This window comes from Pseudomassariella vexata (assembly GCF_002105095.1).
Source record: "Pseudomassariella vexata strain CBS 129021 chromosome Unknown BCR38scaffold_6, whole genome shotgun sequence".
Classification (NCBI taxonomy): domain Eukaryota; kingdom Fungi; phylum Ascomycota; class Sordariomycetes; order Amphisphaeriales; family Pseudomassariaceae; genus Pseudomassariella; species Pseudomassariella vexata.
Window position 1 is genome coordinate 2,375,729 of NW_024467961.1, and position 21,964 is coordinate 2,397,692.

Consider the following 21,964-nt stretch of genomic DNA (forward strand, 5'->3'; position numbering starts at 1 on the left):
AGATATGTAACACCCAAGGTGCTTTGTCAAGCTGTCGTTCATAACGTTAATGCTAGGTACCGAGGTAGATAATCCCACGAATGCACCTCTAGCAATACATGCCTTGTTCGTACCGGCAGGGTCCTGTCATCAGAGCTTGCTAGAGATGCCGGGGACCACCAACTTTTCAAGTCCCTTCCTCAATGCGTCGTTCATGCCCTTGATATTGGGTCTTAGGGTAGCGCGATCCACAAAGACGTGAACAAACTTGCCCACTGCCTTGACTCCATCGATGTTCTTCTCAAAGAGGCCGACTTCGTATGTGACGCTGGATTTTCCGAGCTTGTTTACACGCAAACACAGCTCAGCAACCTTCGGGAATGATATGGCGGAGAAGTAGTCACTATGCGTATGTGCCATGAGAGGATGTTGTGCCGACGTAGGCGGATCTAGACCGCAATGCTCTATGAGGTAGGTATTGATGACCGAATCAAAGCTTTCGGGCCCATGGTCAGCAACGTGTTGCGCATCATGATGGCTGGATCCACGTACAGAAAGTTGTAGATGGAGTTGTTCATGTGATCATACATGTCGTTATCAGCCCTTGGGATGGTCAGAACTACGGATACCTGGCACAGCCACATACTCAACGATAACACTGCGAGACTCACCATCGTGTACGGTATTCTAAGAGGTACGGATAGTCCCCCCTCGTTCGTGACTTGAGCTCGTTCGTAGAAGCCATCCTCTTTGATACTTCGAGGAGTGGTTGCGAAGAAAATGATGACTATGGAAAACCACTCTAGATACGCTCTCAACTGCACAGTCCTCTCCAAGACTTTAACAAATGCCTTTGCTGCTTATCCGCGGTTCCGTAGGGATTATGGGATTCAATGGCAATAAGGCGGAAATGGACGAATTCGACGGAGGAAAGTGCAGTCAGGGATACAATGGGCAATTCCCCGATCCGCCACCCCGCCACCGGCAGCGGCCCCTGGGAGGCATTCTGCCGTTCCACTCCGCCTAAAGTTAAGTCCAAAAGTAGCTGTGTGATGGAATTGCAAATCATAGACTACTCCTGGATCTAGTGACTCATGCGGCCAATATTCCGTTATACTATTCAGAATCGACAGCTCTCTCGGTCCCACACGTTTGCGCGCGACCGCGATTGCAGCATAGCACCTCTCGCCTCACTGCTTGCAAGGGGCAGGCGGCTTCTGAGCCCCATCATGGGATTGCTCGCAGACGGCGGCGGCGCAGTTGCCTTGATACCAGCTTTGACCCCGACCAAGGAAAAGCACGATGAAGTCGCCAAACCAGCCATGCCAAAGGCCAAGTTAACGAAAGCCACGAGGAAAGCGCTCGTCCTGCCCTCGTGCGACGAAATCTGGCCGCGGCCATACTACATCGAAAATGGGCTGCGGCGCATCGCCCCGTACCACTACACCTACCAGACCTGGTGCAAGCAACGATGGCGCGGGAGGGAGTTGTTGGATGTCTTCGAGAGCGAGTTCCGCGACAGACCCGTAGCGTATTACAAATCTGCAATGGAGAACGGCAAAATCTGTGTCAACGGCAACCCGGTCATGCCAGACTACATCCTGAAGAACGGCGATCTCGTTTCCCACAAGATACACCGCCACGAGCCGCCCGTAACAGCAGAGGACATCGGGATAATCCACGAAGACGACGATATGATCGTCATAAACAAACCCTCAGGGATACCCGTCCACCCAGCGGGCAGATACAATTTCAACTCCGTCGTCGAAATCATGAAAGTGGAGCGAGGCCGCGAGTGGATAGCCTATCCTTGCAACCGTTTGGACAGACTCACCAGCGGCATTATGTTTGTCGCAAACAATCCAAAGGCCGCTGAGGATCTTAGCACTCAAATTGCCCAGCGGAGCGTGCGAAAGGAGTATATTGCGAGGGTCATGGGCAACTTTCCCGATGGTGAGGTAGTATGTGACCAGCCTATCCTCCAAATCTCCCCCAAGCTCGGACTCAATCGAATCCGAGCCAACGGAAGGGACGCACGAACTGTGTTCAAAAAGCTCGCATACTACCCTTCTCATGGACCAACCCAGGACTCCGGAACTGATCACCATCACGATCCTTCAGAAGCCAAACAAGAGGATTTAAGACCGTGGATGCGCAAGGCCAACGACGGCTACTCCATCGTGCGGTGCTTGCCAGTTACTGGTAGAACCCACCAGCTACGCGTCCACCTTCAACACTTGGGCCATCCTATTCAAAATGACCCTATATACGCCAACCAACGCGTTTGGGGTGCAAACCTGGGACGCAATGATGCGGAAGCCACGGAGAATACTGACGACGATATTGTAACGCGGCTGAACCGCATGGGCAAGGAAGAAGCGGCCGACGCAGTGGCTTACCACGATGAGATGGTTGATCAATACTACAAGAAGAAGGCCGAGAAAATGTCCGGTAAACTCTGCGAGATCTGCGACACTCCATTGTATACCGATCCCGGCGAGCAGGAGCTCTCCTTATGGTTACATTCGCTTCGATATGAGGATGCTGGGGGCGCGTGGAGCTACGTGAGTCCACTTCCCGACTGGGCTCTGCCACCCTCAGGCATGAGTGGTCCAACAGCAGTGGGTAGCCTCGATGCACTTGTTGAAGCAGTGAAAGAAGTCAATTCTGAAATAGCTTGAGTCGCTCGGTCACTCTTGACTTCCCCAGTACGTTCTATTTTTCGCGGAGTCAGGAACTATAAGTCCTTATCACGGCTGCTCCAGAATACCTGGCCCCGTCATCTGCCAATCGTCAATTACGTCTTGTTACAGCGAAAGGCCATATACAATGAATGGAGAGCAGGTGTAATGAAATACGAGTCCACACCGTCTCTCGGTAACGTTGGACCAATCGAGATCAGACTAGTCCCTGTTTTCAGTCACTAGACAGACACTGCATGACGAGCATAACCTCCTCGGTTGAAGTGCGAGTAGTCTTGTCTCAGTACAACTTTCTTCTGGCTGATAACAGAGTTTTTCTGTTGCAGGAGAAGACGCAAAGAAGAACCTTAGTAGCAGACCTGACCCTGCCGTTGGCGAATGCCCATTAAACTCTGTTCACCAGTCGCAACGGCGCGCTCCCAGGTGAATTTTGCAGCCGTGGTAGACGCCACGCCACGTGCAGAGGATGTTTGGCGCTCGTTCATGGGTGGATTGGCAGCGAGATTCATGATGCGGCTTCGACGCTGGGCGAATTAAGCCCGGGGATCACCCAGATGTCGAGTACCCTTCGAGCCACGTTATCAATTTCAGCCTTGACCGAATAGCGACACAGCCCACAACGAGCCAAGCAGCCGTGCCCATAGGTCTTATTGGTAGATCTGCGACCTCTACGCCATTCTGGTTTGCGTCAACCCACCAGCCGGGTCTCGCTGAAAGCAATAGACAATTAGCAATTTGCAGCGGCGTTTCTCTCACACCAAGCGAACCGACATTGCCTCAATCTAATACGGGTTGAAACCCTGCGTCCGCTCCTCGAAACTCGGAGTACTGCGTTTGCGCCTCCTGTGTATCTTGCAGCGTATCGTGGCCGCATTCCTTGGTGGTTTGTTGTGCTGTTCACGCTATTGCCCGTCACAACCCGAACGCGCTTTTATCAAGGACGATGCTCGGATTTGCGGTCTGGAAGCTGGAAGCTGGGAAGGTCTTGGCTTAAGTTTCCAAGAGACATGCCCAAGGGACTTGAGCACACTCACGAGACCCTGAGCTGCTGCCCTAGATAGTACGTTGTGTTTCCTTCCCTACAGTGTGTATAGCTGCTCGGGTCCGAATGAGAAAGTTGACGGTCAAGGACGACCCAGGTGCTGCCACTATCATAACGGTCCCAATGCATTGCATGTCTTCCTTGCTGCAGATTTCTCGGGACCTTCCAGGATTGCTTTTTTCGGCGGAGCTTGGGCATTTGAAGTTAGTCCCAAAGGGAGTGTAGCGCAAACTCTATTTAGCATATCCATCCCTGGAAGTAGACCAGCGACTACCGGCCATGTTGCTGTGCCCACTTGACCACCTTGAACCTGGACAACGATACTTTGTGCGCTGGTGTGCATTGGTCTGCGATGCGGTGCAGTGTCCTCAGTTGGGCTCGCGGCCGGAGGACTGGATATCCCTGCTCCAGCTTTCGGGGCGATCACCTGGTTCGCTGGTTTGCTGGTCCGACGGACTCGTCCAGTGCCCACGATCAGGTCAAGACCAGAACCACCTGCAGAGATCATTGGTAATGGGCTCAACCGGCGCTACTGCCAAAGCTCACAGACACGTCTGGTGTCTCTTCGAGGATCGAGGCTGCTGCGAAGGCTTCTAGAAAGGAGCTAAGCTGCGAAGGGTTTCCTGCGCCGTCGCATAGCCCCCCCCTGCTGGCATATGGCATATGGCATAAAAGTATCTTGTACTGTACTGTGCTGGCTTGCCCCAACCTGAATCCTGGTGGGGGTTCTCAATCATGGTTGCAAATGCTGCCATTGCAGGCAGTCCCTGCGTAGAGCCACGCCCACACAATAAGGACTTGGCTTTGGCGGCCGGGGTCCATTAGTAGCCAGCCCAGCTGCTCTAACCGCGTGTTCATACTTATATAACACCCTGCCATGACGCCAATAAGACCCTGAATTTCCTAGAGCCTTTTTCCACTTCAACTTCTTGACAGCTCCCAAGGCACGGCCTTAGTCTAGTCCGCAGCTTACTACCACATTGAACAACTAACTTCATTCATCATTCAACTGCAACTCAAACACAATACCACACACCTTTCACCATGACCAAATCTTCTTCCCCAGAGGCCTGCAAGTCGGCCAAGCGCAAGGGTCAGTAACCAACTGCGGGGTGGACCTCAACACCTGAGCTCAGGCAAGACTGACTTATGCCACAGGTACCAGAAGCGTCTCAACGCTAACCCCTTCGCAATTGGCCCGAAAGCGGGCGAACGACCGGGAAGCACAGCGGGCGATTCGAGCACGAACCAAGGAGCACATTGAGAACCTCGAGCGAGAGCTTGACGAGTTACGAAGCCGGCACAACCGCGATGAGACGGTGCAGGACTTGATGAAGAGGAACAAAGCCCTTGAGGATGAGCTTCACAGACTGCGGGAGAGCGTGGGGATTCCCAGTCACGGGTCGAGCGGCATGTACCATGCTCGTAAGTAGCACCCAACATCATGCATCCCCCCTTCTGTCTTGTTGTTATGGAAAGCTAACGGACTGCACAAGCTTACCATAGCCCACCCTCGCGAGGCGCACCCGAAGTTGGATCCTACGAGGGCATGTCCCACTCGTCGGGAGACTCGTGGACGCCAGCGGTGCCATGCTCGGTGCCATCCACCGTGTCCAGCCCCTCGTCGTCCGGGGCTACGGATGAGTTCGGAGGCTCATATTATCCAACGAGCGCCCCAGCAACAATCCTTGACAGGTCCAATATGTCATCCAACATGAACTCGCCAACCGTCTCTTGCATAAATGGCAAAATGAATTATGATGACATCGAGCCAGGTAAGCCATACCTGTCGTACAACCCAAGAAATGCGTCGGAGGCTCATTGCTCGTCAGATATCGGATGCCCACAACTCAACATCGTCCCTATCCCGTCGCCATACCAACAGCCACAGCCGTGGAACGTCTATCCCATGTATTACCAAGCATCACCAACGCTATAGCCGAACAAACTCGCATGAGGATGCCGGCTACACCGTTTACGGTCGCACACTGGACCAATGAATTGGGCCCCAGGTGTTCGCCATTTGCACAATTTGCTTCGGTTACGGAAAGGCTAGTACCTGAGATTGCTGGGGGTTTTTCTCATGGCCACAATGGATCTCCCTTGTTAAGAACCATGGTCGGATCCACACGAAAACCTCGAGGCGCAGCATCAATCGTCATCACCGCCTCGCCCGCAATCAATTGCCACTGCAGCTTTCAACGTTGGTTGAATTATACGAGCGTATTGGAAAGTTGCGCGTTATTTTTACTGCAAGATCAGGAAATGATTAACTGGATGGGCCTGCCAAGATGAACGAGTATCTGCGCGCGCACCCCTTCGCACTGTCCTGAAATGACGGGCGGAACCCAAAGCAGTGCTCTTAGGGGCTTTCACCAAATTGGCGCCACTAAGCCAACAAGGCTGAGGGTTATCATTCAGAGCTATTTGGTTCTGCATTTTTCTTTCCAACACCCAATTTCTTTCGTTTGTCATTTTTATTTTTTGCATCATTGGCTTTCGGGAACATGGCGTTGAAGAACGACTGTGAATGGGGGGCGTTTACCCCAATCCGGGAGAGTTTGTTCCTATAGAATTGCAGTAGTGTCAGGACTGCCGTGTCGACTGGCGTTCTGGGTTGGGCTGGGATTGTGACAACCGCGGCTGGGGCGGGTGGAAGGAAACCAGGAAGAAGCATTTTTATACCAACGGTGCACCGGAGTTACGAGGTCCCCTTGCTCAAGGACCGAGGGTTGGGCAATGCATCATCATATGAGACTGATGGTTATCACATGGGTGAGGTCAGCATAAGCAGGAAGGCAAGCCGCGGAGTCGCTGTCGGGCAGTATACTACAGACAGAGTTGAGATCATGAGAAACCAATTCCTCAAGCAACTGAATTCCTCAAAGCAACTGGCCACGCTCGTCGTGAAATTGAAGCTGATTCGTGCTTACCCCATGATTGCCTGACTCGAAGCCGCCACGGCTTGCGATGCTTAAAAAACTGATTTCCACAATAGCTCTCCACTGAGCATAATGGGCCATGATGCTGTGCCGCGGCACGGAGATGGAGAAGTGTTCTTCAGATGGATCAGCTTTTCGTCATCTGGAGAATCTGGGGAAAATGGTCCACATGACACAGAGAACAATGCTACTTGAGTATTTGTCCGGTCAAACGAGAGGCTATTCACAGAGACGGAACAAAGACGACATTGTCTTAATTACCCAATTCACACGGATACGGATATGTCCACCCGGAAGGCTGTTTTGCGAATACGGCTAGATTAAACACTATGCCCCCGATGACCACGGCAAACTGAAATCCCCACGTTCATCGCCCCGTTCGTGCCAAAACAAGACCCAAAGACCGGGCGCAGGCCAAGACCTTGCGTACAATGATTCACGTTGCTGTCTCAACATCAAAGAACTAAGGTCTGCTGTCATTTGGCTGGGTAGGGTATGATACATAAGACTTGCTAGGGCCCAAAGTTATCTTGCAAGGCGGTTTTTGGTCAAGGCTGTGGCTGTACGACCCGTTGGTAAGCCCTGCTACCCCTTCCCTCTTCGTTGTCACACACACACACACACACGCTCACTCTCTCTCTCTCTCTTTTTCCGTCTTCAAAACTCTGGGCCTGTAAGTGGGGTATCTACTATCGGGGTGTAGGCGACGGCAAGGGCAGGGCAGGACGGAGTCTGACAAGGCTATGCCTTTTCATTGGCTCTGGTGCAAATGGACCCTGAGTCCTTTTTGTTCCTCTTTTGTTGACTTTCGAGGTTCCACTCAGGGGTGGCTAGCTGCAACCTGAACCTTGGCAATAGCAAAGTTACGGCGTAACTACCTTGTTACCATGGTATGTCTGTACGCATGTGCGCGTCTCAAAGGAGGGTTAATCTCATTGGATTTCGAACAATGGTCCTGCTTTCGTGAACGTGGGACAGTCAGGTGGCTCTCATGATGCTCCCCGTTTCCTCCCCCCGCTTCCCTCAATTACCCATGGGTGCAGGGCTGGCTCCATCCTCTGGCGTACCGGCCGCGCCGACATTGGCAATTACGTGAGAAATCAGTCAGAAGGTGAGCACAGGTGCTCGGAGTAATGACAAGTCCGAGGCGGGAGAGGAACATAGAGAATTTAACAATGCAGCATCCAACTGGGTCCCGACAACAGTGTCAACAATGACGATCGCCCAGCGTCGGCTGTCAACTCGGCCGTTTGGCAATGTTTTAGTGCTGGAGCAGGAGCAGATATTTGGGACTGACTGTGGAGAGAAACTGTCGACACCGTGCTGGTGTTACAAGTAAGGCTTTCCAAACATCTTTTCTTTTTTTTCTTTTTTTTTGGGGGGACAGGGTGGGTTTTTGGTTTTTTGATTAACACGTCGGAACCGTCGTGTAAGGGTCCAGCTTGACCTTCATTACTTTAGCCGTTACGCTGATTGGTGCCGACATGGTTTCAAAAGAGGAGAGAGTCTGGCGTCTGTATTCAACATGTATATACTCTGACTACACTAGTGTTCACTGGCGGCGGATTGATTCCTGCTTTCGAGCTGCTGTTCTGCTACGGGTAATCAAAAGGCAGTTTTAAGTTCAATTGACGGGAGACGGCTTATGAAACGGTTGGAAAATGCCAATGCTGATCATTGATGCCGTGTACACCATTACCTTGCTAGCCAAACGCCTATCGTGGACTAGCCTCATTATGATGTAGAGTCGTGGGTAGAGATAATTTCACACAGAGTACACTGCACACCAACTCGCGGTTCACCGCCGCATACTCTGCTGCGCGAAGTTGGGCCATGGGGTGGGTAACCAACATGCTCCCGCCTCTAAGGCGCCTGCTTTTCCCTGCTTCCAACACTCGAATTTTCCAAGGGAAATGCTACTCTGTGAAACCGGCGAGTGCAAACCCATATCGCACCCACCATGGCTAATATTTTCCCGTACTCTGCTTTTAGCACGTGAGGGCCACCACCTTGTAAGGCTTGAGTGGCAGTCACGGTGGAGTGCCGTAATCATCGTCAAAAAGCATCCCCACATATACGGTTGCGCACTAAAACTTGGGAAACTGGGGTCCCCCCTTAACCGACCGCATGCACCTTCCTTGGTGGCGGGCCTGTCGCACACCAATAGTACGCAATCATGGGCAGACCCCAGAAACGTGGGATGTACCCTTACCGGCTGTACTTTCTCACTATTGATGTTTCTCAACTCCGTGGGGCCGTTTCACCTTGTCTGTTTGGCTGAACCTTAAAATATCCACACGCGACATCTGCCTGAGCCTGCGTCACTCACTGGAAGGCACGCAGCTACTAAAACTTATCTGTCCAATTCCGAACCTTGGAATACACCCACCTGTCCACCTGTCCACCATATCGCACTCGCCATTTTATGCACTATTAGAGTTCGCCGGCGTCAACACTTGATGAGTCGATCCGGACCTGTTGGATGTTTTTCCTAGGAGATGAGCTGCAGAGATGGATCCGTCGAGGAGATGAGAACAGGAACAGAGTTATGTCTCCCACGTGGCTCGAAGGTGGTAACGACCAAAACGGACTGCTTTAGAGTACCGAGCGGTGGCGGCGTCACAAGCCCCCGATATTCGATACTCCATATCTCTGACTCTGGTCGCGAGAAATTCTCCTGTCGTTGAACGCCCGGAATGCTCGTTTCCACGCAAACACGAAAGGACGGGCGCTACTACGCTTGATGGGGGGCATGTTGCGAAAGCCCGAGACCGTGCATATTGATGCGCGCGCGCGAGTGAGAGAAATAGTGAGAGTGAGAGAGAGGAGAGAAAGCACGGTACATGTAAACCCACAACAGTGACGATTTCATACCCTGATATTCTGGCTTCCTTTCCTGGTCTTGATTCAACGCTACAGATACGACCCAGTCAGATAACTCTACTGCACAGACTGCCGCCTCGTGGAAGTCTTGTGCAAGTACAGCCTCCCAGGACCATGGGGAAGACTATGGCAACGTGGTAACAAGCGTTTCGCGCCTACTTTAGGAAACTAACCAAGACACTACTGCTGCTACCACCACATCCGAGTTCAAGGTGAAGCGATAAAATCCGTGCTCAGCGCATTGGGTCTGTCCAGTCGGCCTGCGGCAGCTGCCACAGTCTACGTGTTCCGGGGGGGTCTCGGACACGCCACCGTTTCACACGATAGCTCGGGGTTTGTTTATTTTTCAGTCTGCGATGCCCAGCTCAACCGGCGGAGCTCTTGATCTGACAGTGGCGACATGGTTAAGCCACAGTTTGCGCTAACAAACCACTTGCGGTCCTGCTATCTCTGGCAGATGTCGGGCCCGATGTCGCAGCAAGCCGGTATCCAGAAGCAGAGTGCCGACTTCTTCGCCGAGGCGTTGAGAGACTTTGCTTCTTGGAACCGAGACACCGCGTCCCGACGTGGGGCCACAAGGTCCGATATACCGGCTGGCACATCAAGATTCACCATCCGAGCAAGCGCCTTCAGTCCAGCGCCCTTTGCTCGAGAGGGGTTTCTAGAATACTGGAAGAAGCTCTTATTGCACGGTATCAGACGGACACACCAACAAAGTAGTCAACTCGGCAGGGGCGTGTGGTGGCACGCGTGAAAGTCTCGGTGCATGGCCGGAAAGTGTGTAGCGTCCCATGCTATCCCTGATGTCGCGTGGTTCGGCAACGCTACATGCACCTCACCGTCGCCACGCACGTGGTGCCTATCACGGAAGGGCTAGGCAGAATTGACACACTGTCTGCCACAGCAAAGCATCAAGCAAACCCAGGTTTAGGCGGGCACCTGCTGGGACGAACACTGCTAGTTGAGATGTGCCTTGGCTACCTGTGGTCTGTCTTGCCAATCATGATGATTATCTCAAGTCTGGATTGAACGTCACGCCAACGTCACGCAAACGTCAGACAGGCACGGCAGTCATGTAAAACCTTATATCGCATTCAAAGTAGCATTTGCTTAACGAACCAAAGACTGACCATCCCCTTTTGAATGAAGGCACTAGAATAACCTGCCGCAAAACCAGATTCAGGATGATTCAGCGCAGTCCGATGTTCGGAATTCCAATTTCCGTGGGGTTCCGTGGGCGAGAGCATCGTTGTCTAGAACTGACCAACCTACACCATCAGTCGCAACACTTCGATGACCGTTCGAGGTTTCGAATTCACGGCGGCAATTTGTTGACCAAAAACGCCCCAAGCTCCACTCCACCACCTTTTCTAACCTGGAGGGAGGGCAAAGAATTGCATCCAGACGTACGCAGATTATCTCTAGTCCTAGACTCGCAATCTCTCCTCCTGCATTGTGACGCAGTAGATAAACTCTAAATTGCCGACCCCCTCCCCTGATCAACAACCAAGTCGAACCCTGTTTCACACTCGGAACGCTTGGTACAACGTACCAAGTGGAAAATAACTACAATGGAGACCAGAGACCCCTCCTTCGTCGCAATTGCATTCCCCGCTTCCGTTCTCATTCGCAATGAGCGCGAAAAATTTCCTCCTTGGGCCACCTCCTTCACACGGCTTAATGGTAACGTCCTTCCGGTCTGACTGGTCCATCATATCCATGATGTAGATCATCTAAGATTCCTCAATCTGCGGTTGTTGTGCTAATTATTCGGCTTATTGTTGCGTACCTATTGCGGCAGGCCATACTAATAGCGGCTGTTACTCCAGATGCGCAGGAACAGTGGGTTTGGAACTGATTCATATTTGCACAAATGTACGCAGTGCAGTACACACTGCTTGCTGCTGTACACCACTACTAATTAAACAGAAAGATATCCTAGTAGAAAAGCGGTTCAATGACTTTGAGCTACAGGGGCATGACGTGCAAATCATCTGAGGCTTGCAACGATCTACTTTACACGCACACCCTTCATATTAGTCTTCCGAGTCGGAACCCTACTGCGACCCAGAACAAGAGGCTAGAGTTACGTCAAGACCGTCTAGCGCTGGCCGTAGAAGGCCCTTGAAGGCTTCTAGAGGCCTTCTAGTGCGAGTCCGGGATTCAGGATAATCATCTCGGATAGAGAGTCATGGCCAGCAGCGGCTCTAGATTCCAGATATATGTCTCCGTGTAAGGTTACAACGGAATCTTGGTCGACAGCGATGTCCTTCTCACTTGTAAATCACCCACCCCCGCTCCCCCCTCTCTTTCCAAGCTCGAGCTTGAGCCTCTTTTGGAAGGTGCTCAACTTTGCAAGGTTCCTGTTCGTAGCTTATCCGGCAAGCATATCGCAAGAAACCACGGCTTGCAAGAAATCGGAATGTTCGCCGACTGGCGGTCCCATTATCTTATCCCATCCCCATCTCGGTCTAGACTCTTGCGAATACAGTCTACGCTGGGACACCACGTGGGAGTTGTCAGAGATGGGTGTATGCCACCATCTGAGCTTGGTCATATAGCGATTCCATCAAGGAGTGCATTGCGGTTGTTCAGGTACGTAGAAGGCCACTGGTCCTCCATGCTGCGGCACATATACAACCCTGCCTCAACTGAGATTCTGTCCAGGGCGCCTTGGCTGACGACGGTATCTGCAATTCTGATGTGTGGGGTAAGAGACGGCTATGGTGACAGGGTAGACTGTGATCCTATCTAGGTTGATATGTTTAATAGATTACGGGCTTATACAGTCGATAATGGCCATATCAACCACAAACATCTTATTCAAGCCTCCCCGATCTAAAGTTTCCCTGGACGGGTTATCAGACCATCTCTTCGCCCCACATCTCGAGTTGAAACTTCTAGACCCTGTGATTTTCGATTGCGCACCAGAACGTTTTATATTATGTTATCTTGTGGTGTGGTGTGGTGTGGTGTGGTGTGGTGAGCGGTGAGTGGCCCAGGGCACTACCCGCATCCCGCGCACGCACTCTGTAGCATTAACACACTTTCTACTCGCAGCTGACCAGATGTTGGATTGTTTCCCCATTGAAGCTTTCGATGGATAGTAAATCATCCTTGTGACCAATCATCACTCTCATCCTGCGGAGTTATCTGCTCGTTTCATTTGGTGAGTCTCCCAAAGTCACTACAGTTGCGGGAATATCGTCCAGAGTGGATTGCCTTTGCTTGGTCTCATGAACCCTAACACAAATTACTATGGTATCATGGGTAAGTTTTCAATTGTGTGTTTGTACCGTGCTCCACCTAGGCACGAGCCAACTCTTAGCTACCTGGCTTGAAGCGACCTTAACAGCTGTCTTAATCAGATTAAAAGAAAACGTTGTAGTAGTTTGAATTTCGGCTTTCGATTTACCACCGTCGAAATGGAGGGTTCGAATTCGTTAGCGATCTGCTGCTGTAAGGTGTTTAGTCCCTATTGTAGTTGCTACATACGCGATAATTAGGACGCGTTAACAGCAAGTTGGAATCAGAGGTGGAAGTACCTTTTCGTTAGTATGAATAGGCTAGGTAAGAATCGGTAAGAATCAGTATAGCGTTACCTTGGCAGTGGTCCACTGGTACTTGTCAAGGGGGTGAAAACTTGGCCTGATACTGTAGTACGAAGAGACGAGGGTCCATGAAGAAGCAACTGCCCACATAATCCCTTCTACCAGTACCAAGGGGGAAAAGGTTTAAATGTAACTCGGACTAGCCAAAATCCCCGAAACTTGACCATGTGTTGTTAAGCCACACTCTAGTTTCGGTCGGGAACTTTATTATAGTGATTAGTTCACAGACCGCGGACCCTTGGAATCGAAGTTGCTACCCCTCAGGCACAATACAAATCAATACTGGTCCATGCGCACATCATAATGAGGTGGTCACTACGGAGCATACCCTTACTGCGGGAGGGCAGGTAGACTTTGGCGCCGAGCCAATACCAAGCTGACAACCTATACCCGTGCCACACCCCACTTATTTCAGATTCGCTTGAGCTCACTAGCCTAAGTTGGTGCTCACCACTAACTAAGCTATATCACAAACTTGGCTAGTTTTTCCATACATTTCAACTTTTAATTAGAATCCACGTAATAACCGCTAACTAAGGCCTATCTCGAAGACATCTGTAGGCTTTCATTAGTCTGTTAATCGACGTCTTCTAGCTTCTTTTACGGTATTAAATCTAACGTGGATATCACACATCTCACAGAATAGCCAGGTTGATACGTGACCCCATGGGGGGTTACCCTATAGCTACAGATAAGACAGATAAGATAAGATAAGAGCTATAAAAGAGCTCTGCCAGGCCAGAATAGCTGACCTGGCCATCCTTTTCGAATACAAGAATTCACACCCCATATGCACTCGCATCACAGGTAGTGCAAAGAGCGGCTATAATGCGCCAGGGTTATAGGTGCATATATTACAAGACTAATTCTTAAAGAATCTAACTAGGTAGGAGCGCCTCGAGATATTCTCTATAATTATTATTATTATTTTATTATTATTAAATACGCCGTAGGCTCGAAGCCCCCGGTACCTCTGCTAGTACTCCCGTATGTCAAACCGTGCCCTAATGGCTGGACTAAATACATACGCTGCGTCGTCGGTTCGCCCTATTGGCGACTGCGTTGCGTTCACTACCATACTACGTTGGTTCTCAACCTACCAACAAAGTCCCCCCTGAGAAGATCGATGCTATCTGGGCCTTGAAGCTGTCCGACCCGTCCCTAGCAGCCACCTTACAATAGTCCCACTAACTACTGGTTCTCCTGTTGCCGTTGCGAGGTCTCTGCGAGAGTATAGTGGCCGTGGTGCGATAGCGGCCCGTAATCGTTCCCTCGGTCCTTCCAACAGCCCGCAAAAGAGGATTACGTGCTCTGCCGTCTCAGGGGCGTCGCCACAGCGGCATAGCGGCGAGTACACGCCAAAAGCCCCTGTCTTGAATAAGAAGGCTGCTAGTCCTATTTTTTCCGTCCTGATCTGGCACAGCGTAGACGCTTCCAGTCGGTTCAGGCCGAAATACTTGCCCCCTTTCGGTATCTGCATCGAAGGGCCCTCCGGTTCCTCAGCGATGGCGCGTCGCTGGCGATCGTGATGCTCTGCTCCGGTGAGCCATCTCTTCCTCCAGTGGCCGAGGAGGGCAGCCGGGACCTCCTTTTCCTCACTCATCCACTCGGAGCCCCGGGCCTCCTTCTCCATAGTGTACCCTGCCGGTCGGAGTAGCTGCGACGCCTGCTTCCTCTTCGCCGGCCTATCCTGCCGGAGTATATGTGACGCTTTAGCGCTCGCGCTGCGAAGCAGATTTCTCTTCCCGCTAAGCCGTAGCCGTTCTTCAAACTTAGCAGCCCGGGCACTAAGATAGAGGTCTAGTGGCGGGGTTGCTGCTTCTGCTTCCAGGTGGCGAACCGGCGTCGCTTTGTGGGCGATCGCGCTACGGATAACCACCGTATATAACAGCCTCGCCCGTATAAGATCGCAGCCCCACGACATATTGACTAGCTTTGTCAGGGCTAGCTTTTGAGTTGCCATTTTTTTTAACACGCTCAACATGGGCGTGCCACGTCAGTTTGCGGTCGAACCAGACTCCTAGGAACCTCGCTGAGACTACCGGCGACACTGTGGCGTCCCCAAGGCGAATACTTTGCGGCAAGGGCTCTCGGGCCCTAGTAAAGTGCATTAGCTCACTCTTGTCAGGGGCGAACTCCATCCCGTGCCTCACTGCCCACCGCTGACACGTAGCCCATGCGCCCTCCAACCGGCGGCAGGTCGTGTCTGGATCGATGCCGACGCTTAGCAGGTTCGTGTCGTCCGCGAACCCGACTACTAAAAGTAGTGGGTGCTGCTCCGCTAGCTCCTCGTACAGCGTTAAAATGTATAATATAAACAGTATCGGGGATAGCGGTGACCCCTGGGGGACGCCAGCTCGTAGGGGGATTGGCTCTGACTCCTTGCCATCGAACCAGAGGCGTACCGTCCTATCCTCCACCAAGCTGCGTGCCCACTCCTGAACCCACTCCGGGTAGCCTTTCCGGGCTAATATGGAAATCAGCCGTCACTCTATAATTAGGTAGTTCCGGGGTTCTACTAGATCGGGGGCGAAACCCCCCCGACTTAGTTTATTAGCTAAGACTAGCCCGCTATAATTGTCACGGGGCTAGCCCACTTTGGGCTAATGTGGCGCTCGGGCCACATTCAATCCAGCGGTTCTTAACTGCGGGTGCCGCACTATAAGTGGCGGCACCCCTTTCCACGACCTAGATAGACTTTCCTTCTCTTCTCTATCGTAGCAATTCCAATACATTCGTTACTAGCACTGAGAGCCTACTTTGTTAGTAAACCATGACAATAATAGCTCTTTCCTTACAACTATTCCCCTTCTAAGGTTGGCTATGCTCGGTCGACGTTCCCTTAAACTTGCCTAGTTACCGGACGTTCCTAGTCCGCGCCTCCTTTATCGGGTTATGAGTTAGCCTAACTAGAGGAGTAGCTCGTTACTACTGTAACGAAACCTCTAATAGTCTAGCTGCGTAAACCACTAAAGAGTCTGTAAGCGTTTGTGCTAGTAAGTAAGTCCTGCTGCGGAGTTCCTTAGCAATAATATCGGTGAACGACGTATGGAGTATAGTGCTCTGGGTAACTGAAGTATTCAAGTAGGGTAACGGGGTATAGAGTCGTTAAGGCAGTTTGCCTCACCAATGGGTTAGATTGATGCTTAGATTGATCACTGAAGTAGAGACTGTCTATATATGAAATGCCTGGGAGTCCTGTCCCTTATATACCCATCTCTCCTTCACTGATCCCCACTTGGATATGTTCTGTGCCAACATATCCTGTTGGTTGGATATGTAGTTGACCAACATATTCACCCTTATAAGTCACGTGACCCGGTCGGTTCTTTCCTTTCTCCGATGCGGGGTCCCGTGATCCTAATGCTTGTATCCACCTGGCCTGCCAACGGGCCTGTAATGTTGGTCTAGGGCCAACGGTTCGTAACATATTTTTCTTCTTTTAAAAACTCCCGTTTAATATACAGCCCTATGAAAGCCTACGGCTTATAAAGACAGTAGGTCCGAAGACCCGAGGAATAGCGGGCTAAACTACCTAATTCTTATATTACAAATTCTTTGAATCTAAACTAACCTCGCTATCGTAGCTATCCGAACGATTCAGAGGAAATACGTTTAAAGTTAAAGGGTTAGAAAGGTTTAAAAAGGATATAACTAGGTAATAAACTACGTTATAGGTTAATACTTATTTAGTACGGAAATAGACAGAGACGTAGAGTGCCACAAGAGGGGGACTAAGCCCCTGTTACGGGCACAGCCTGTCACAGGCCCGTTGGCAGGCCTTAGGTGGATACCTGCAGGAAAGGACCGGAAGAAGGACAGACCGACTAGAGAAGGTCACGTGACGGATCACTGGTTCACTGCGTGAACCAGTGAGCCACCCCTGTAGGACTCCCAGGCATTTCATAGATAGACAGTCTCTACTTCAGTGATCAATCTAAGCATCAATCTAACCCATTGGTGAGGCAAACTGCCTTAACGACTCTATTCCCGATTACCCTACTTGAATACTTCAGTTACCCAAAGCACTCTACTCCATAACGTAGTCCACGGTCCAATTGCACACTTTGGCAGACCTTATACGACAATGTATAAGTTAATTCAACCACAACGCCTATCATCAATTAAAACTACTCAGAATCGTTATCTTCAGACGTCTCTACATCATTTCCACAAGTGCGCGCATTATGTCCGGGCTGGCCGCAGATTCTACACCGCCGTACACGCGCAATTCGCCGCCTCGTACGACCACCAATTTGACGAAATTCGTCATGTAACTGCCCATCAACCTCTCGTTGAGACTGTAGGTCCTGTCCAGCTTGTATACGAAGTGACCCTCCACTCTGTAGCTGTTTTTTCTTCGCACGGCGACGTCGACTTAAGGTCTCATTTGCCTTTCGAAGTGATTCGACCTCGCCTTCTAAAAGGGCAAGCCGATGCATAACCTTCGTTGTACCTCGCGCAATCTGATCTATTCCAGCAAAAATTGACCTTGGTGAGCTATTTTGATGTCGTACAATCCTATTTTTCACATAATCGGTTTGTGGTTGGGCTTCGGTTGGGTTGTTCGGAGTCTTTGATTCCCAAGGGACAGCTACCCAGAGGTGTTGGCGTATGTAATTTCACATCGAGCTGTGATATGACATAATCTGCATCGTACGGAACTATTCCTACCCCTCGGAAACCTCCTTGGATATTTGAAGCCGTGAAACTTGCGTTGTACGCGTTTAAAAACGCCGGTAAAAAGTCTTCTTTCGAGATATGACTTATATGTGCTCGCATGAGATCTTCGATTTCTTTTCCGTACGCTCTTTTCAACCCGCGAAAACGACCAACATCAAGAGGCTGGAGCTTATGCGACGAATGAGGAGGCATACAAAGCGTGACGATATTGTTAGCTTTGCAATATACCTCGAAATCGATCGAGTGATGGCTTTCGTGACCGTCGAGGATCAATAGGCGATGAGTACCTTTCGTACGAGACTTGGTGTGATGATCGAAGTGTTTTATCCAATATTCGCCTCTCTCGTTCGTAGTCCAGCCATTTTTAGTAACTGCTATAACCCAATCAGGCGGTAATGGGCTGTTTTCGTACCATGACGAGAGGTGGGTTTTGCCGGCGAAAATGATGTACGGAGGGAGGGCATAACCGGACGACCCAACGCCTTGGATAGCTGTAACCCATTTCCGGTTTCCTTGCTGGGCTGCTCTAGGCCTTCCGCGCCGATCAGAAGTCGTCACGACCATTTCGGACGAGATTTGGCCCATCACAAAACCGGTCTCGTCGAAGTTGTAGATATCCTCCTCCTGGATCGCGTATTTCGCAATTGTATTCCGTACCAGGTCAAACCACGCGCGATACGCGTCGGGGTCTTCGCAGAGGATTCTCTGATAGTCGGTCCTTCGATTTAAACCGTCCGGAGGTCTGGTTGTCGTCTTACGAAGCTCGAGGCGCAGTTGACGCCGACGCGTCCCGCGTCGCGACTTCGAAGTAATCGGTTGGCCATATCTTCAACACCACTCAATCGGGGAGGAAATGCTCGCGAATCTAGGTCGGTTATATGTCGTACGATTGCTTCTTCTTCGGAAGGAGTCAACTTTTGCGTTGGCGATCGCTTAATCGCTCGAGCGGTTTTACCGTCACGTCGATACGCAAGGGTTCTAAAAGGTACGTTATAGATCTGACCAGCGCGACGTACACTTAATTTTGGATCAGATTGAAGCGCATGTAATGCTAGAATCATATCACTTTCATTCCAAGAACCAACCATAGTTATGTGGTGAAAAACCGCAGGTCAAAGTGGTAGCGTACGAAAATCTGCCGAAGTGTGCAATTGGACCGTGGACTACGTTACGTCAAACCCCGATATTATTGCTTGAGGACTCCGCAGCAGGACTTACTTACTAGCACAAACGCTTACAGACTCTTTAGTGGTTTACGCAGCTAGACTATTAGAGGTTTCGTTACAGCCCCTAGGCTAATAGACCAAAAGATCTAGAAATGTCAGTGTTACTAACATTTGGTCCTACTAACTGCTATATACAGCACTATGTGGCTCTGTAATCGCCAGCGCTGTGACATAGAGTACGTATATAGTTACCTCGTGATCTATTTACTGTATAAGCCCGTTAACTATATAATTATGTGTTACCCACCATATACATAGTTAGGGGGCCGCTACTGTGGTGGGAATAAAGGCCTAGAAACAAGAACGCCACAATATTATTTCCTGCTCCCTCCGCAGGCAAGCTGGCCAATCATTTTGCAGAACAAGCCTACCACATGGCCAGAAACAGCAGGAGGCAGCCGGTACTGAAAGGGACAACCAACCCCTGGCCTTGATTAGCGTCTCCGGCGGCGCGTGCAAGTGGTGTCTTCGCCACCTGGTCGTTCATGCGCCTCATATTTCACGACCTGACCTGTATGCGTCAGATGCAGATGCAGTGCAACTACACGTTCCATGAGCGCACCTAAATTCGGAAGTCGGATGAACAGGCAGTAGTGCGGTTTATGATATAGTCGTGTCTTCACCACTCGCAAAGATGACCCTCTCGCGTCGCGGTTTTCCAATTATCACATCACTCTCACTCCCACGTTCTTTTGCTATTACAATTTTGAGTTTAACCAGCCGACCAATTCACGATGTGGAAACTCGTCTTGCCAGCCCTTGTCTTCGCAACCAGCGTCCCAGCCCTCGACTGCAACGGCCATGCCGAGCTCTGCAATCGGAAGTACAGCAATATCTCCTTCATGGGCGCGCACAACTCGCCCTTCGTCGGCGTAGGGCCCGCGGATAACCAGCTGGATCCGGTCGGCACACAACTAGACGGGGGTGTCCGATTTTTGACGGCGCAGACTCATGACAAGGACGGCGCGATACAATTATGTCACACATCGTGTGCTCTTGAGGATGCTGGAACCCTTGATGATTTCCTGGGCACCGTCAAGACGTGGATGGGCAGAAATGTGGATGAGGTTTTGACACTGCTCATTACGAACGAAGATGCGATTGACATCAACAAATTTGGGGATTCCTTCCAGAAGCTGGGGCTCGACGCGTTTGCTTTTACGCCGGAGGGTGATCTGGCGATGGATGACTGGCCTACTTTGGGGACTCTGATTGCGAGGAGCAAGCGGCTCATCGTCTTCATGGGTGCGTTGATGTCTTTTATTATCATACTTCTTTCTCTTGCCGGGGCTAACGTGGAGAAAATAGACTACAATATGAATACAGCCCAGGTGCCATACATCATGGATGAGTTCAAGTACTATTTTGAGACCCCCTTCGACCCGACCGATCCCGATTTCCCGCAGTGCGACATAGATAGACCGGCAGGTGCAAGTCCAGACGGGCGCATGTTCATTGTGAATCATAATCTGAATTTCGAAATCTTGCCAGGTCTGTCGCTCTCCAATTGCTGATTCTCGTGGGATGTAGGGATGCTAATATACGCATATCAAGGGGTTCTCATCCCCGATCTTACCAGGATAGAGACCACGAACTCTGTGGGCTCCATCATTGCACAGTCGGATTTATGCTATGGCAAATATCAGCGCATGCCGAATGTAGTTTTGGTACGTTCTAGTCTTGGGTTCCCCATGGTGCTCACACACACACAGATGGGATTTCAATTAATCTGTTGTAGCTTGACTTTGTTGGCTTGGGAGACGCGATGGGGGCGCAAAATGTTCTGAACAAATTTTGACTCATAACAATCAGGGTGTAATAAATGAGCGCTCTCACATGGGCTTCCATATCTCACATGATGTATTGATCAGATGCGCACTGTCTCATGATGAGATTCGCTTGTTGAAACTGGAGGAAGCAGTCAAGCCTATGAACACTCTCATAAAGTAACTCAGACGAACTCATCGAGACATTTAAGCTATTGAGACGAGTACCGGACTTGTGTAGCTCTAATTCAGGTCCTCGTATTTCATATTGCTGCTGGGGCATTGCTCACCAGGCACTGACCTCATTTCGGCGCGTAACGAAAACAACAGGCTTCTTCCGCAGCAGCTCACGGGCGAAGAAGAAATTGAGCAAGTAGCCTTGGTGAGGCAAAATGCATTAGAACTGTGATGCACCTGAGTGCGGGGTGCATTCCGTTGATTTGCGAGTAGTCGTTTCTTCGCTATCAACAAACACCTCAACCTTGCGAGCCGTTTTGGCTTCACTCACATAGGTGCAACTACGAAACAATTCTATTGACTCCTGGTAGTGACATAAACAATCGAAGCTAACTTGCCCCGGTAGAGTTTTCGGTCTCAATTTCGGTCATGATGGCATCCAAGAAGGCTGCGGGGTTTATTTCCCTCGTTTGAGCGGTTCCAAGTTGGGCTGCGTACACCGATTTCACCTAATGTAGCACCTGACTTACTCTGACCCTGAACCATAGAGGATTGTTTTCCTTCTTGATTATCATATCGACATTGGCAGCCCGCTAGTCTAGGTATAATCGCCGCCTGGATATCATTCGCGGGAGGCCTCGTCCAATAATAGACATCTCGGCATTGACCTTTCCTTCCCATAGACCTCGCATGGTTCCAGGCTACCAGTCAGATTTCCCAGCTAACTTTATTTTCCTACATGCCTAGGCGCCTTCAGTTTCTGGGGTTGACCAGGGTCCTCGGCGCCTGCTGAAGTTGGGAGACCATCGCGGAGAGCCAATCGAGTGCATCGTATTTCAACCGAGAAAAACATCAACCAATCACAGCGAAGCCGTTTTACCATTGCCGCGGGCGCAGTCGAAGGCGGTACGGAAAAGGCAAGATCGTTAGGGGTGTCTGAGAAGCTATTTTAG

General features: G+C 50.7%; 4 protein-coding genes across 4 annotated transcripts; 3 read left to right on the plus strand and 1 right to left on the minus strand.

Annotated features, from left to right (window-relative positions):
- Nucleotide 1: 1 nt before the first annotated feature.
- BCR38DRAFT_197751 (HotDog domain-containing protein) lies at nt 2-923 on the minus strand. The gene is made up of 3 exons (XM_040854072.1): nt 651-923; nt 532-582; nt 2-475 (listed from the first exon to the last, which is right to left on the minus strand). Exons 1-3 carry the CDS (start codon nt 722-724, stop codon nt 130-132), a joined length of 471 nt encoding a protein of 156 aa, XP_040716605.1. The 5' UTR covers nt 725-923; the 3' UTR covers nt 2-129.
- Nucleotides 924-1,301: 378 nt separating this feature from the next.
- BCR38DRAFT_341569 (DRAP deaminase) lies at nt 1,302-2,660 on the plus strand (the record flags this gene model as incomplete). The annotated part of the gene is made up of 1 exon (XM_040855881.1): nt 1,302-2,660. One exon carries the CDS (start codon nt 1,302-1,304, stop codon nt 2,658-2,660), a length of 1,359 nt encoding a protein of 452 aa, XP_040716606.1.
- Nucleotides 2,661-4,767: 2,107 nt separating this feature from the next.
- BCR38DRAFT_409146 (uncharacterized protein) lies at nt 4,768-5,662 on the plus strand (the record flags this gene model as incomplete). Its single annotated transcript, XM_040858345.1, has 4 exons — nt 4,768-4,816; nt 4,882-5,148; nt 5,220-5,498; nt 5,556-5,662. The coding sequence occupies 4 exons, from the start codon at nt 4,768-4,770 to the stop codon at nt 5,660-5,662; spliced, it is 702 nt and encodes a 233-aa protein (XP_040716607.1).
- A 14,140-nt stretch (nt 5,663-19,802) lies between these two features.
- On the plus strand, nt 19,803-20,866 carry BCR38DRAFT_341900 (PLC-like phosphodiesterase; the record flags this gene model as incomplete). The annotated part of the gene is made up of 4 exons (XM_040855906.1): nt 19,803-20,313; nt 20,377-20,559; nt 20,623-20,735; nt 20,807-20,866. The coding sequence occupies 4 exons, from the start codon at nt 19,803-19,805 to the stop codon at nt 20,864-20,866; spliced, it is 867 nt and encodes a 288-aa protein (XP_040716608.1).
- Nucleotides 20,867-21,964: the final 1,098 nt, after the last annotated feature.

Bases quoted from the DNA above. Each gene is read 5' to 3' on its own strand.
- BCR38DRAFT_197751 (XM_040854072.1), bottom strand. From the start codon at position 724: ATGGCTTCTACGAACGAGCTCAAGTCACGAACGAGGGGGGACTATCCG. The intron at 583-650 runs GTGAGTCTCGCA...GACCATCCCAAG, and splicing joins TTAGAATACCGTACACGATG to GGCTGATAACGACATGTATG. The intron at 476-531 runs GTACGTGGATCC...TGGGCCCGAAAG, and splicing joins AACTCCATCTACAACTTTCT to CTTTGATTCGGTCATCAATA.